Here is a 16,394-nt window from a genome sequence, read left to right as displayed (position 1 = left end):
AGCAAGGACTTGTCAGGGGCTAGGGTCAGTTCTGCTCTCCACCCCTTCTAACTGGAGTGCTGACTTTTGAAAAAGTGGAAAACACAGCTTCTTGGCTGCAAATAAGTGGCTGGACTGACTGGCCCTTCTCCCAGAGGCCCTGGGAGGACTTCAGATGTGGTCAGCGAGGTATCTGGATGGTGCCAGCCTGCCGGCCCCTGTCCAAGAGAACTGCACCAGGAACAGACGAGGGGCCCAGAGAAACAGCGGGGCCAACTGCTGGCTGCCTCACTCCTTCTCTTTGTGCCGTCTGATTTCTTTCTGGGATGAGGCTAGTCTTTCTCTCAGATTGATGGGCAAGGTTTTAGGCAGCCTCTGCCTCCTTTTTCCTTACCCCTTGAACAAGTAGCTTAAAATGAATGAACCACTTGAGGGAGGGCAGGGTCCATCTGGAAAATGCATCTCTCAAAACTGTGGTCAAAGGAGCATTGTCCTGAGATGGGGGGTGGCAAAGGGCCAGATGACTTGGACTCTCTGGCTCTGCATTCCTGAGAGATCCTGCCAGTTCTCCTTGATGTGATTAGGGTTAAGAAGCACATTCTGAAGCCAGATCTGTGTTTACGTTTTTCCTCCACTACTTATTAATAACTTACCCTCGCTGAGCTTTGGTTTCCTCACCCACCAACCTATTGTGAACATCGAGTGAGTGTTAATGCGTGTGAAATGTTGAGAATGGTGCCTGGCTCTGAGTAGGCACTGTTTGCTGTTATTAATGGTATTATTATAATGGTTTGGGCTTTGCTTGAGTAGCTGTATTTCCTAACCTAAGGATGAAAAGCTTTGTGATGAGGGCTGAAAAAATTACCCTCTCTTCTCAGTCCCTTTATGGCGGTGCTTCCTTCCCAGTGAGACAGAAATGAGAGGAGCACTGAGGATGTAGCCAGTAGCGGTTGTCGCAGCCAGCGTGGGCGCGCCTCTTGCTAGCCTGGTGGCTCCAGTCCAGCAGCCTGCACTCACTCTGTGCAGTGTGAGCGGCCTGCGCTTGGCATTGCCTCATCATCTGTTTCGGTGACACTGAGGCTCATTCTGGTTCTCTTAGGAGTGACTGACAGGAGGAGCTGTGGCATTCATTGCAGGCCAATTCGAGGGTCCTCTGCTTGGTTGGTACTACAGATTTCCAGATTCCTTTGTCAAGGACATTATTGGAAAAGAAGTGTGGTCCAAACAGGGATTGACTGCCACGGCTGCAGTCTTTTCTCCACCCTACCCCCAAATGCTTACTTGATTGTATTTATTTATTGCAGATTGGAATTCCAGCAACATATCTGCAAAGTCAGAAGTTAAGTTTGGGTGGTGGCAGATCAGTGTCAGCCAGCATCCGAATCCCTCATAGGTTTTTAATTGGGTGCCAAGTGGGTCTGTTATAGAATTGAGGGTTCCAGGAGCTGTGTTCTTAAAAAAGAGAAGAGAGTAACATTTCCAGACAGTAAATATTATTCAAAATGCATTTGATGCATTTACAAGTTTTTTTTTTTTTCTTTTTTTTAAAAAAAATCATCCTCCAATTGGCAGAGCCCTACTGTGCATGTGAAACCTACCAGAGAAAGACAGCCCTCAGGTCTTTTTCAGAGAAGAGGTGGTTTCTCCATACTTGGGTCACCTGGTTTGGGATCTTGGCACACTCCTTTATAAGCCATTTTTGAACTGTTCTCAGGCTTCAGTGGAGCCACCTGCTGTGGCTCCTAAACGCACATCCTCCTGGTTTGGCTGTCCCACTGAACAAGAAACACTCGCTCACATTGTACGCCCAGCATAGTAGGTGCTCAGTCATGCCGGCTGAACAGATGGATCTATACTACTTCTCAGAGGGTGGGTCTCAACCCTGGCTGCTCATCGCCAAAATTATCTGTGAATCTTTAGGGGGGTGGAAAGGATTCTGAATTTTTAGCCTGGGTTTTTAACCTGCGTTTTTCAAGGGCCTCACAGCAAATACCTAGGTTTTCAGTCCACCTCTGTTTTTCAGAATGAACTCCTCATATCGATAGAGTATATACTTTGATGATACTCTATCGATATGAGGATTCAGTTAGCAAATACTGATGAGACCTGAATGAAAGTGCTTTGTAAACTGTAAAGCTTGTGTGAAGTGCTGTCCCAGAGCACCTCTGCTCTAAAATCACTGTGTGATTTGAGAGGAGTAATGGCTTTAGAGATGAGGCTTAAGGCGGCATTTGGGGAGCATCTGGGGAACCAGAATCTCTGCTTAATTCATCCCACAGGTAACAGTGTAGACAAGGTGTAATGTTGGCAAGAGATACTTAGGTTTTGAGAAATCTTATCCGGTTCCTGCCTGTCTTTTAGGGTGTATTTACACAGGATCTCTGATTCCCTGCCATCATCTGAACCTTTCGTCCGGTTCACAACCAAATTAAACATCCATTGCCAGAGGGTGAAACATAGTTTTGTACGAAGGGAGGTTTTGTTTGTGATGACCTGCTTGTCTGATGAATCTGAGTATTTGGCTGACCTTTCTGGCTAAAGCAGCCCTTTGAACTGATGCCTGGAATGTGTGCCTGCTGCTCCTGACCTCTCTTTCAGGGCATAACAGGGCCTTTTACTTCTGCTGGAAGCATGTCCCTTCCCCACTCCTACGCGCGCGCGCGCACATACACACTGGACTTCTTGCTTCTTCCCTAGGGAATCCATATCTGATGCCACCCTACAGATGATGTCAGATGCCCTGTTCTGCTGTCATAGCACTTATCACAGTCCTTTTAATCATTTTTATAATTGATTGCCTCTTTGTGTTGAATGAATGAAAAGCATATTAACTTTCACTTTGTCCACACTTTAATTAATAGAAATTTTTTAAAAGTTATCAACATGTATAAGCATTTATTATGAAAAGACTTGTTTTATAACAGTTTGTTTTTTTTCCCTTCCCAGTGCTCCTCAAATTCCGCACAGATAAAGGAAGAGATCCCAGTTCTGATTCCTATGGGGAAGATTCTGAGTTGTTGCTCCAGATTCGAAATGATGTGCTCGACTCCCTAGGTGTGAGCCTTGACCTGCTTCCTGAGGACTTTGTCAGGTTGGTCTCAGCGTTAGTCACAGTTTCGGCTGGACAGACAGACAGACAGCTGTTCTCAGTATTTGCCTTAATCTAAGGAGATCCTTTATCAAGACCAAAAGCCCTGAGGAGAGCCTCCTGTGCCACCTGCTGCCAGCTCCCATAGGCCTTTGCTTGGTTATTGGCTTAACAGGATATGAGAAACAAAGAGGTACAGGTTGTGGTTTTTAAAACAGGTATTTTATATTCACATGGTTCAAAATTCAAGGCAGTATAAACTGTGTATATCCTGTTCTGCTCCTTTCTTTTTCACTTTACATAATCTTTTGGGGATGATTCCAGATCAGTACATAGTTTCCTTGCTCTTTTACAGCTCTCTAGTATTCCAACATGTGGAGCAACTGTAGTTGCTGGTGCGAGTTGTGTCCAGGCTTTTATTATTGTGTACTGCAATAGTGAATAACCTTGTGTGTGCATCATTTTTTATGTGCACAGGTACATCATTTGTTAGGTGTTGCCACATTTCCCTCCATAGTTCGTTTATCATTTTATACCCCCAGAGCCAAGGGATCCATGTTTCCAGCATGCTCTGGGATGCTTTCCCTCAGGTGAGCAGGCTTTTGCTGTTACACACAGTCAGCTTTAGGATCGTGGCTTCAAAATGACTCTCCAGGTACTCCAGTTCTCTCTCCAAGCATTTGGAGGACTTCCTAAACTCTGCTTTGCTGTGCCTCCAGGTCGTAGCAATAATCATTGTAGCTACAGTTTATTTAGCACCTATTAAGACCAAACATCATGGTAGTTGCTTTATGTAGGTGGTCTCTTAATCCTCACAGTAAATCCATTTTATGGGGAAGGAATCTGAAGCTCAAAGAAGTTAACTGACTAGTCTCAGGTTATATAGCTAATAATACTAGCCCCACATAGTGAAGATTTTCTATGCTTTACATACATGGCCATGTTTAATCATCATATTAATCCCTTGAGGTGTGTATTGTTATTTTCCCATTTTATAAATGAAGAGACTGAGGCTCAGAAAGATTAAATCCCTGACCCAAGATAGTGACCAGCCAAAATCCTACCCTGGTCTCACTGCGTTGCTCATCTCTGGTAGTAACACACTAGTTTGGCTTCTTTTCATCAGTAAAGCCAACCAGAGTCCTCCCTTGTCTGTTCCCTTCTTTCTTCACTTCTGGTAGGGAACCTCACTTAGATACTAGCACACTCCTCCCCATTTAACACCTGCAGAGCCCTGGACCAAAAAGCCATCACCTAAAAATAGGCGGCAGTCTACAAGGGGTTTTGCAAGTTGGCATCATGAGAGTGGGGGTGTTGACACTGCGGGCTTGAATGTAGTGCCTCTCTGAGGCTAAGTCAGCTAGGCCCTCCTCTCTTGGTGAAGGAAGTACCACTTTGTGAGAGGCAGTGTTGCCTGCTCTGTGCTTCACAGCAGGAGGAGGAACTGGGTCACACAGGGCTTCGGTTCCAACAGACCCAGCCAGGCGATCGGCAGCAGACTGCAGCCGCTGAATGGAGCTGTAGTGCCGGGCCGTGAGTTTGCAGCCGAGTGACTAATTTGGGCATTTAGAGTGATGAACACCCTGGCTCTGCATCACCAGTGAGTGGAGTCCGAGCCCCGCTTCCCAAAAGGGGGAAAGCCAGAGCCTAACAAGCTGTTGGCTGGTTTTCTTTCCAGAGCACTTTCCTCCTCTGCCCGTGCTCTTCCCCAAAACTGTTTTCCCGTGTCTAGGTCCTCTTTGCTGAGCAGTCCCACTCTATTGCACTTTAAGTAAGAGGTATTTGGCCGCCTCTTGAAATGTGTCTGTGGCAGGTGGAGAGACAGTCTTAAATGGAATAGGGAGGCTGGTAAGGAAATGAGCCACCTTCCTGCAGCTGAGCTGTCCTCATAAATTGCCCATTCCCACCTCTGAGCAGGGGTGTTCTCACTTGAGTGGAGAAAGCTGTGCACAAGTCTCAGTGCTCGTCATCTGTCTGTGATCTGCTTGCACTGTCCTTTGTATCACTTTATTCTCCTTTGAAAGAGCTTTATTGCTTTTCTGATTATGAAAGTAACAGATACTCATTGCCAGAAAGTATAAAATGGAAGAAAAGGATCACACACAATTCTACCATCAAGAAGTAGCCACTGCTAGCATTTTGGGGTCTAGCCTCACAAACTCTTTTCTGTATTATGTACTTACAGTTTTTTTCTTTTTATCAAAATGGGATCCTACTGTCCCTACTTTTTGATAGCCTTCCTTTTTCTGTATACTGTGAGCCTGTTTATGTCAATAAATACAGACCCGTATACTCGTACTTCATAGTGTTCCGTTTTCCAGATATATGCTTATTTATTTAACTAATACCCATTAATGGATTTTTAAGTTGTTTATAGTTTTTAACTGTTATAAAGACTTAATGATGAACACTCACAATTTGTATATGTAACATAACTTACTGTTTTTGAAATTTTATTGTTTCTCATGGAAAAGCCAGATGGTACAGAACAGACTCAAAGACGAAAACGGGAAACACTCATACTTTGAAGAGAAAATTACGGACTCTTTGGTGTTATATCTTTTCAGGCATTTTCTATCATAGTATATCTAAAATCGGCAAAATCCTTTGTAGATTTATTTTTAAATGCTCATAATATTCATTGTTAACAAGCGTCATTAGAAAAGGTACAACCTTTTTAGGAGCAGTTTGGAAATATATACCAGGAGTCTTTAAAATATTCCCTCTTTGGCCCAGTAATTCTGCTCCTTGGTACTATTCTAAAGAAACAATGTGAGCAAATTTATGTACAAAAGATACTCATTACATTACTTATACTAGAAAAATTGGAAAGGCATTAAATAGACCTGATGGCATAGGAGACAGTGGAGTGTTACACAGGGATTAAAAATGATGTTTGTTATGAAAAATGTTGAGTGTACCGAAAAGTTGAAGGAATAGTCCAGTTGTGAGCACCTTTATACCATTTAGTTAGCATCAGTAATTGTTAATATTTTGCTTTTCGTTTGGGGGCACGGGGGAATCATGATGACTTGATACTTGAGAATGCATCGAAGTTCATCTGTTGTATTTGGGTCTTGTGTCTCCTTTAATCTAGAATAGGGGTTGACAAACTCCAGCCAGCCACCTGTTTTTGTAACTGAAGTTTTATTGGCACACCCACGCATTTATGTATTTATTATCTGTGGCTGCTTTCATTCACAAAAGCAGGGTTGATTGTTGGAACAGAAACAGTAGGGCCTGTAAGGCCAAAAATATTCACTGTCTGGTTCTTTACAGAGACAGTTTTCCAACTCTTTATCAAGAACAGCTCACCCACTTTTTGGGAAGGATCCAGGCCAGTTATCTTATAAAATATCCCATATTGTGAATTTGTCTGATTGTTTTTTGTGGTGGTGGTTTTTGTTTATATGGTCTTGTTTGATTTTTGTGTTTCAAAATTACATAAGTAAAATTCATTCTTCTTTCCTCGTGGTGTGTTGTTTAAAACTTGGATATAGTAAAATACATTCTTTTTGTTGTAGAGTTCTACAGCAAAACAAAGCAGTTTTGGTTGTTGCTGCTTTTTTCCCTTAAGAATTTTTACAAAGGCATAGACATTTAAGCTTCATCCACATTGTTACTTGAATTGATAACTTTGTTCTTGTTTATTGCTGAATGCTATTCCATTGTACGGATATGCCACAGTTTGTTCACAGATGAAGGACATTTGGGTTGTTTCCAGTTTTGGGTGATATTGACTAAAGTCACTATATAAATAACATCTGCATATTTTTGAGTGAACAGAAGTTTTCATTTGTATACCTAAGATTGGAATTGCCAGGGCATATGGTAACCCTAAGTTTAACATTTTGAGCAGTTACCAAACTGTTTTCCGAGGTGGCTATACCACTTCACAATCCCACCAATAGTGAAAAGGGTTCTGATTTATCTACATCCTCACCAAAATTGTTATTGTCTGTCTTTTATTTTAGCCCTAGTGTGCATTTTGTCTTCTCATTGTGGTTTTGATTTGTATTTCCCTAATGACTAATGATGTTGAGCAGCTTTTCATGTGCTTATTGGTCATTCATATATCTTCTTTGAAGAAATGTTGATTCAGATCATTTGCCCATTTTCTAATTGAGTTATTTCTAATTGAGTTATTAGTGTTTATATCATTTTGGATACATGGCCTTTATCATATACATGATTTACAGATATTTTCTTACAAATATTTTCTCCCATTCTGACTCTTTACTTTCTTGATGGTATCATTTGAAGCTGAAATATTTAAAATTTTGATGAAACACAATTTGTGATTTTTTGTTTTTGGTCACATGTGCTTTTTTTTTTTTTTTTTTTTTTTAAATTAAATTCAGTTTCATTGAAATACATTCACACACCATACAGTCATCTATGGTATACAATCCACTGTCCACAGTATGATAACATAGTTATGCGTTCATCACCACAATCTCTCTCTGAACATTTTCCTTACATCAGAAAGAACCAGAACAAGAGTAAAAAATAAAAGTGAAAAAAGAATACCCAAATCATCCCCCCATGCCACCCCATTTGTCCTTTAGTTTTTATCCCCATTTTTCTACTCATCCATACACTAGATAAAGGGGGTGTGATCCACAAGGTCTTCACAATCACACTGTCACCCCTTGTAATCTACATTATTGTATAATTGTCTTCAGGAGTCCAGACTGCTGGGTTGGAGTTTGGTAGTTTCAGGTATTTACTTCTAGCTATTCCAATACATTAAAACCTAAGAGGTGTTATCTATATAGTGCATAAGAATGTCCACCAGAGTGACCTCTCGACTCCATTTGGAATCTCTCAGCCACTGAAACTATTTCGTCTCATTTTGCATCCCCCTTTTGGTCAAGAAGATACTCTCAGTCCCACGATGCCGGGTCCACATTCATCCCCGGGAGTCATACTCTGCTTTGCCAGGGAGATTTACAACCCTGGGAGTCGGGTCTCACGAAGAGGGGAGGGCAGCGAGTTCACCTGTCGAGATGGCTCAGTTAGAGAGAGAGAGGGCCACATCTAAGCAACAAAGAGGTACTCAGGGGGAGACTCTTAGGCACAGTTACATGCAAGTTTAGACTCTCCTTTGCAGTAACAAGCTTCATAAGGGCAAGTCCCATGCTCGAGGGCTCAGCACATCAAACCGCCAGTCCCAATGTTTGTGGTCACGTGCTTTTGATGTCATCTCTAAGAAACCATTGCCTAATCAAGGTCATGAAGTTTTAATCCTATATTTTCTTCCACAATTGTTACAGTTTTAGCTCTTACTCTTCGGTCTGTGATCCATTTTGAGTTAAGTTTTGTACATAGTATGAGGTAGGGGTCCAGCTTCTGTTAAGTGGATATTCAGTTGTCCCAGCACCATTTGTTGAAAAGACTATTCTTTGCCCATTGAATTGTCTTGGCACCCCTTTCAAAAATTAGTTGACTACATATAGAGCTTTGTTTCTGCAGTCTGTTTTGTTTCCAGTGTTCCATTTATGCCATTACCATGTTGCCTTGATTACTGTAACTTTATAGTTACATTTTGAAATAGGAAAGTTTGAGCCATCCAATTTCGTTCTCCTTTTTCGAGGTTGTTTTGGCTCTTCTGGGTCCCTTGCATTCCCATATGAATTTTGGGATCAATTTGTCAATCTCTGCAAAAGGTGGCTGAGATTTTGATAGGGATTGAATTGAACGTGTAGATCAGTTGCATCTTAACAGTATTAAGACTTCTGATCCATGAACATGGGATGTCTCTCCATTTATTTAGGTTTTCTTTAATTTTTTCAACAGTGTTTTGTGGTTTTTAGCCTACAAGTCTTATAGTTTTGTTAAAATATTCCTAAGTATTTTATTATTTTTGATGCTATTGTAAGTAGAGTTTTCTTAATAATTTCATTTTCAGAATGTTCATTTACAATTGATTTTTGATTATTGATCTTGTATCCTGCAACCTTGCCAAACTCATTTAGTAGTTCTAGTGGGTTCCTTAGGATTTTCTATATATAGGATCATCTCACCTGTGACTAGAGATTGTATCACTTCTTCCTTTCCAATCTGGATTTCTTTTATTTCTTTTTCCTTCCTTAATTGCCCTGGCTATAAACCTTCAGCACAATGTGGAATAGAAGTGATGAGAGTAGACATCCTTGTCTTGTTCCTGATCTTAGGTGGAAAGCTTTCAGTCTTCTCACCATTAAATATGATGTTAACTGTGGGTTTTTCATAGGTGCCCTTTATCAGATTGAGGATGTTTCCTTCTATTCCTAGTTTGTTGAGTATTTTTATCATAGGATGCTGGGTTTTATCATGTGCTTTTTCTATGTTGTTGGATTTGGTATGCTGTGTTTTTTGTTTCATTTTTTGTTTTTTTTGAGGCAATATTTTTTTTTAATAATTCAATTTTATTGAGATGTATTCACATACCATACAGTCATACAAAGCATACAATCATTTGTTCACAGTACCACCATATAGTTGTGCGTCCATCACCAAAATTAATTTTTGAACATTTTCATTACCACACACACAAAAGTAATAAGAATAAAAATTAAAGTGAAAAAGAACAATTAAAGTAAAAAAGATCACTGGGTACCTTTTTTTTTTTTTTTTGCCCCCATTTTTCTGCTCATCCATCCATACACTGGACAAAGGGGAGTGTGATCCACATAGCTTTCCCAATCACATTGTCACCGCTACATTTTTATACAATGGTCTTCAAGATTCAAGAGTTCTGGGTTGTAGTTTGATAGTTTCAGGTATTTACTGCTAGCTATTTCAATTCATTAGAACCTAAAAAGGGTTATCTATATTGTGCGTAAGAGTGCCCACCAGAGTGACCTCTCGGCTCCTTTTGGAATCTCTCAGCCTCTGAAACTTACTTCATTTCCTTTCACATCCCCCTTTTGGTCAAGAAGATGTTCTCCAACCCACAATGCTGAGTCCAGATTCCTTTGAGGCAATATTAAGTTGTATAATATGGTGGCACAGATATAGGTGTATTAATATAAACCTAAAGGAAATATTCCCACATCTTTGAGTAGTGAAATTATGGGTGAGTAGTTTTTCTTTGGTATAGTACTCTATATGTTTTAGATTTCTGTTGTGGACCTTTTTTTTATAAGCAGGGAGGAAAGTTACATCTGTGGTTTACCAGAATGGGCCTGCTGGTCCTGGTCAATGTGGGAGGGAAATGGCCCTCACAAACACACTTGGTAGAAGTTGAAATGACTACAGCCCTTTTGGATTATCAATACTATTTATATTTAAAATTATGTATGTTTAGATATGTGCACTTCAAAACTATATAGAAAGAAGTGGCAACAAACTGGGAAGATTGGAGTGGTCTCCTGGTCGCTAGGATTCCTTAGGGAAGCTTTTCCTTTAGCTTGTATATTCTCCAGTTTGCTCAGTTAAAGAACACTTGTGTATTTGGGCTGGGAACTGGCCAAGAGCTCTTTCTCTGGGGAAGTGGAGGGAGAAAGTGTTTGCTCCCCAGGATGGTTGATTTGGAGGCACCGGTGACCCTAACAGCCACTGTTTGTCCCCTGGATGCCCCATCTGGATCCAGGACTGGTTTCTACGTGGGTAGCAAAGACTTTTTACTGCCCTTTTGCTTTACTTTCAGGCCCCAAATTTCCCATGCCTCTTACATGTTAACACAGGCCTGCTCCCTGACATTTGTTTGGGAATAGCATATAGAACCCACCACCCATTAATGGATAAGAAGAGAATTGTGAGAATGTGACCAGGGCATTGAAACATCTGCTATTTGTAGGACCTTATTTTTAGTAAGGACCGATATAATCTTTCCTTTAACTTAAAAAAAAAAAAACAAGAAGTGTTGTGAAAGAGTTCCTGCTTGCCAAAATTTAGAGGTCTTTCCCAACCACTCACTGAACCCCCCTGGATCAGATTTGATTTTCACGGTTAGATGCCAGCATTAGCATTGCTGTCTGAATTGACTCCTCCTAGAGGGAGATATTTATATTCAGGGGAGCCCACAACTGAACTTTCTAGATGTCATACCAGCATTCTGTTTCCCCAGTGCTTCATTTCATTTGTCTTCTATTTTAGGTACTGCTTCTCCGAGATGGCCCCAGTGTGTGCAGTGGTTGGAGGGATCTTGGCACAGGAAATTGTGAAGGTAAAAAGTCAGTGTGGCACAGAAGATGGTTGACCCATCACAGGAGGACTTGTTAGATGTGCCAAACAGAATTGAGGACAGTCTTAGGGAGCTGCCTGGTTTCTCTGATCCCACCCCATTCTTATTTCTTCCCGTATCTTTTTCCTTCCTTCTTTTCCTCATTCACCCTACCCTGTTCTCTCCTCCATCCATCCAGGTGGCCATTTAGCAAATGACCTTTGTGTGCCTGCTCTTGCTAAGCCCAGAGCTGTACATAGTGCCTTGAAGGTGCTGTCTACTATCCCCTGCTTATATCTGTTATTTGTCTAGGACTTAGTATATTTGCCAGGCGTTCTGCTTCTCACAACTCTTTGAAATGGGCATATCCCTACTTAGGAGAGGAACTGAGGCCAAGATTAGGCTCCAACACCTGTGCTCTAACCACTAGTTTAGGCAGTTTCTGTCCATCCATCACCATGGCATCACAGTCCCCTCTTTTTAATCTACATACCATAGATATTTGTAGAGAAATAGGAAGGTGACGGGCAATGGACCACGTGCTTCGCAGACTCTCCACTTGGTGGTCCTATGACCATGCTAGGTAGGTGTTGCTATCCTTCCCAGAAGGAAAGTAGCTCACATATGGTCACATAACCCATAACTAGCATAGCCTTTTGAGTCTCTCCTGGAACATTTAGGTGGAGGTTTCAGTTTATATGTCCAATCTGAGAAGTTGGGAGTGGCTGCCCGGAGGACTGTGTTGAGAAGGATTCTGAGGCTGCATATAGACAGACTTGGCAGGAAAGAGTGCAGTGAAGGAAAAGCCATAAGAGGAAAATGGGAGCACATGTATTTTTTTATAGTTCATATGACAACAATAATAAAAGAAAAAATTTATTGAAAGCCCACTAGGAACCAAAGACAATGTTCTTTATGTGAATTAACTCATTTCATAAAGGAAGAACTGAGGTGCAGAGAAGTAAAATGACTTGCCCGTGCTGGTAAGTGGCAGAGCCAGGCTTTGACCCAGGCAGTCTGCTTTCGGAGCCTGTGCTCTCTACCACTTGACTGTCCTGCCTCAGGTGGCAGCCCTGTCCAGAGGTGCTCTGCATGGCCTGTGGGACTGCTGTCCTGTGCCCTCAGCCTCACTTCTCTACATCCCATTCAGAAGCTGCTCCCTGAGTTTTTCATGTGGGATGGAGACTGGGGGTTGGGCAGGTGGCCGTGACCCTATTGTTTGCTGTGGCTTGTCTGCATCCCATTCCTAACCCCTAGTACAGCCCCCTCCTTCCTGCCTGCTGGGGACAGCTGTTGCCCAGCATCTTGTTTCTGTTTATCCCAGATAGCCAGAGTACTCTGCATTCTTGGTTGCTGGGTGTGTTTGGAATCTCCTCCTGCCCCCCTCTTGCTTGGGAAGCACTTTACCTTTGCCCCATGTTCACCCCATGCCCTGCTTTCTTGTCCCTGCCACTCCCCCTTAATTAACAAAGTTCCAGCCTTCACCCACCTGGCAAGTAGGTTCCTGCACATTGAGGGGCTCAGGCCTGCCCCCTTTTCTCCTGAAGGACCATCTGACCATCTATAAGAGCTAAACATAGGAGATGGAGGGCAAATCTAAAGACTTGTTACCCTGGAATCCTCTTTGTTTCCTTCCTTTCTTATATCCTTCCAGACACCACTTCTTTTATCCACGTCCCTTGCCAAGTTGTGCTTCCTTAAGTCTAAATCATGCTTCTGTCGGTCCTACTGCCCACCGTGGGTCTCCCTGCGTACAGCAGTGGAGGTGATGATGACAGCAGCAGCCAAGCCAGGGTCCATGCTGTTTGACATGTACCATCTCCTGTAACTTGGGTTCTAAGTCTGGGAGTTCGAACTGTGGGGTCTTGGGCCCTTCCACTGGGATCACAAGATATTAGCAAAGAACCCCTGGCCCCCGTTCTCAAGACCAGCTCCTATTTATTGAGAATTTACTGTGTGCCAGGCACATTACAAAAACTTGATTGCATTTCATTCTCACCAAAAACCCTAGCAGGCAGTTGCTATTTGTGTGCCTGTTTTATGTGCAAGCTCAGAGAAGCAAGCCTTTGTCTTATGCAAGGTCACAAGGTTCAGAGGAGGCTGAGCCAACACTGGAAGTCATATACTTCTACCAGCCTGGCCTCCTTACTGCTCACACATTAATCTTCCCGAAGCTCTGCCCCTGCTTGGAAACTCAGTGGCATGCCATTGCATGAGGAGTGTGGGCTTGGTCCTATAACCTGCATCCACCTTACTCTGGTCCCAGCTTCACTCCCCAGCCCATCTCATGTCTGCTCCAGTCACTCCTGTCCCTTTCTTCTCTGTCTGTGTGCCTCCGTCCTCACCCATCTCCTCGGCTTAGAGTGGTCTCCTGCTCCTCTCTGACCCACTCACTTGCCACCTAGCCTTCCTTACATTGTTCATCCTTTTATTATGTGCTTTATCTGTTCAAAGCAACAAACATACGGTCAGTGTACAATTGATAATTATTGTCAGTAATAAAATCATTACTCTTACTGGGTATTTACCCTGCTGTGCACTATTCTAAACTTGGTACACACATGTCTCATTTCCTCCTCACAGGCTCCATGCAGGCAGGACCATCGCAGAATACTTGCTGTTTAGCTCAGTACCCAGCACAAAATAGCTGCTCAATAAATTTTCCTGGGTGAAGGGATGAATAACCACTTGAGATAGGTATAATTGTCCCCCTTTTACAGATGAGGGAATGGGATTGGTGCTCAGGTCAAGAAGTTAAGGATGTTTAGATCCCGTTCCTAGCCTTGTAAAGGAAGTCCTTCCTTAACGAGTGACAAGCATGGTGCTCCTGGACCCATTAAAGCCTGCCCCAGCAGCTTGCCTAGGATGTCCTCCTTTTTAAATGGTAGTTCTTGGTGAGGTTTCAGCCCTTTCAGGGTTAGCAACCTCGAAAAGTTCACTGACACCTGTGAACCCTTTCCCCAGGAAAATGCACGTACACTCGTGACTCTGCCTGTAATCTCAGAGAGTGGAGCCCCATCATTAAAAGTACTCTGTTCTCCTGTTAAACCCCAAAAGATAACCACCGTTTCCATGGTTGAACAGCATCTCCCAGGGCCTTAGACCATCCTGTGGAAGCAGGTAGCGTCATGGCCTCGTGGCAGGTGCTGCATTCTGCACCTTTGTGTGTCCTACAAACAAGTCCCTCAGGCGATGAAGGTGGTAGCCCGAGACTTGGTGAAATGAGTTGCTGTCCTTGTTAAATAATTTGACTCTGGTTATGCCAAGCATTGCTACTCTGTACTAGGCATTGTTTTGGATACTTGAAGTATATCATCTGGTTTAATCTCCGGGAACATGCATTTGTTACTCTCATTTTACATAGGGTGAGTAAAGTTCAGAGGTTAACTCGTCTGCCAAGGGACACGCAGCTGCTGAGGGAGCCAAGAGTACTGTTTTCAGACATTTCCACATATCCCCTGGGGGGGGGGGCGGGTTCAGAATCATCCCTGCTTGAGAACTGCTGCCATTGGCTCGTCTTTTAGATCTTTTTTCCTGTTTTATCCTTTTTTAAAGCACTTGAGCTGAATCCCCTTCTCATTTTTCTCCCCAGGCCCTGTCTCAAAGGGACCCTCCTCACAACAACTTCTTCTTTTTTGATGGCATGAAGGGGAATGGGATTGTGGAGTGCCTTGGCCCCAAGTGAGCTGCAGCCTTGGCAGTCCTGAGGTGCTACCCCATCGCCTGCTCACTTGGCCTCCCTATTCCCCTTCCCACCATGGGCCACTCCAGACGAGGGAGAAGGGAAGTAATTGGACCAATACAAACCATCTCCTGCGAGCACCAGGATTGTGCAGATGTGCTACTTCCGATTACCAGCAGCTGCTAAACAAGGGGCAGAGGGACTGACTGTCCCCATTCCACCACTGCTCAGGACTGTTTGTCAGCCCCAGCCTGCCAGTTCCCCTGAGTGGTGATCACCTCAAAGCACCTCTGTGGCACCTTCCTCCGTCCTGGTGCCGTCACAGCGTCGCCGGCCCTCTGGGGTATCGGAGATGCCCGCTAGGAACCAGCACACCTTGTTGCTTAGGAGCCTCTTGCCATTTCTTGGATTTATTCCCCACCTGATGTCATACAGAGAGGAGCATGACTTCAGGTGGGGAGTAAGGTCCAGGCCCGATGAAACAACAGTGGAGCCACAGTTCCAAATTCAGACAGGTGCCTTGGAGAGGAAAGAGCATGACAGGTGGAATATATTTCCTCCGAAGTTTAAGATCCTGAAAAACAACAGGTGCCATCTGGTGTGTTGTGCTGCATGAGTTCTAGTTTAGGATTAGTTGTGGTTCAGCCTGGGTTTTGCAAAAAGAAATGTTACCAAGTCCTCTTGGATATTAGGGCGAGACCCTCCAAGTTGAATAGTTCTCAGATTTTAGGAGAAGAGCTCGTTTTAAAAAGGCAATGCCTGGGCCCCACCTCTGAAGATTCTGATTCACTTGGGGCTGAGCTCGGACAAGGAGCCTGGCCTTTTAACCAAACCCTCAGTAACTGAGGCAGGTGCAGGCCAGTCTGGAGGTGGTTGCATCACACGTGTCCACCCTTCCTTTACCCTGTATCATGGCAGTTTGTGTTTTACATGTTTTCTATATTTCCCTTAGTTGTTTAAAAAAGAACAATAATAGAAATAAAGTTATTTGCTTTAGGCTTTTGTTTGTTTTTCTTCCACATTAGAAACTTCATCCAGCAGACAGTGATCCTATCATTGACTTTTTAGACCTGATGGAATGTCACTCGATGCTCTAACATGACTCCAAGTTTCCTTCCCTCTGTCACTATTCCTGCCACCATTTTTCTGGATAATGCAGCAGGAGTTAAGACTGCTGAAATTCTAGAGGGCGTAGAAGCTTCTGGTACCAATTATCTGTTGAATAATTCAGCTAAATAGTGGCTGTTCTCAGTGGCAAGAATTATACTAATAATAGAAAGGTATAAGACAAGAGATGTTGATACTGCTGCCCTCTGTGTAGATTTAGTGTGTCCTGGCATTGTGCAGAGTAAAAGTAGGTGATAGCCCTAGATTAAGTAATGCTTAAGTCACTTGCTCCAAGTGCCATAGCAAGGGTCAAAGCATCATTTGTAACACCAGGTTTGGTTTTTCCTCAGTGGCCCAAGCTTGTCCCAGTATGCTTCACACTCTTGTGT

General features: G+C 43.1%; 1 protein-coding gene across 3 annotated transcripts in view; it reads left to right on the top strand.

Moving 5' to 3' along the window:
- SAE1 (SUMO1 activating enzyme subunit 1) overlaps positions 1-15,897 on the top strand; it is a 71,576-nt gene extending 55,679 nt beyond the window's left edge. For all 3 annotated transcript variants that reach the window (XM_037819483.1, XM_037819484.1, XM_037819486.1), the window contains 3 exons: positions 2,926-3,070; positions 11,150-11,219; positions 14,809-15,897. In XM_037819483.1, coding sequence (XP_037675411.1) covers positions 2,926-3,070; positions 11,150-11,219; positions 14,809-14,901 — 308 coding nt within the window. In that variant the 3' untranslated portion in view covers positions 14,902-15,897. The remainder of the gene's footprint in view (positions 1-2,925; positions 3,071-11,149; positions 11,220-14,808) is intronic.
- Positions 15,898-16,394: the final 497 nt, after the last annotated feature.

Source organism: Choloepus didactylus, chromosome 27, assembly GCF_015220235.1.
Source record: "Choloepus didactylus isolate mChoDid1 chromosome 27, mChoDid1.pri, whole genome shotgun sequence".
Taxonomy (NCBI): Eukaryota; Metazoa; Chordata; class Mammalia; order Pilosa; family Megalonychidae; genus Choloepus; species Choloepus didactylus.
Note: the sequence above shows the minus strand (reverse complement) of the source record. Positions and strands in the feature narration are given on the sequence as shown.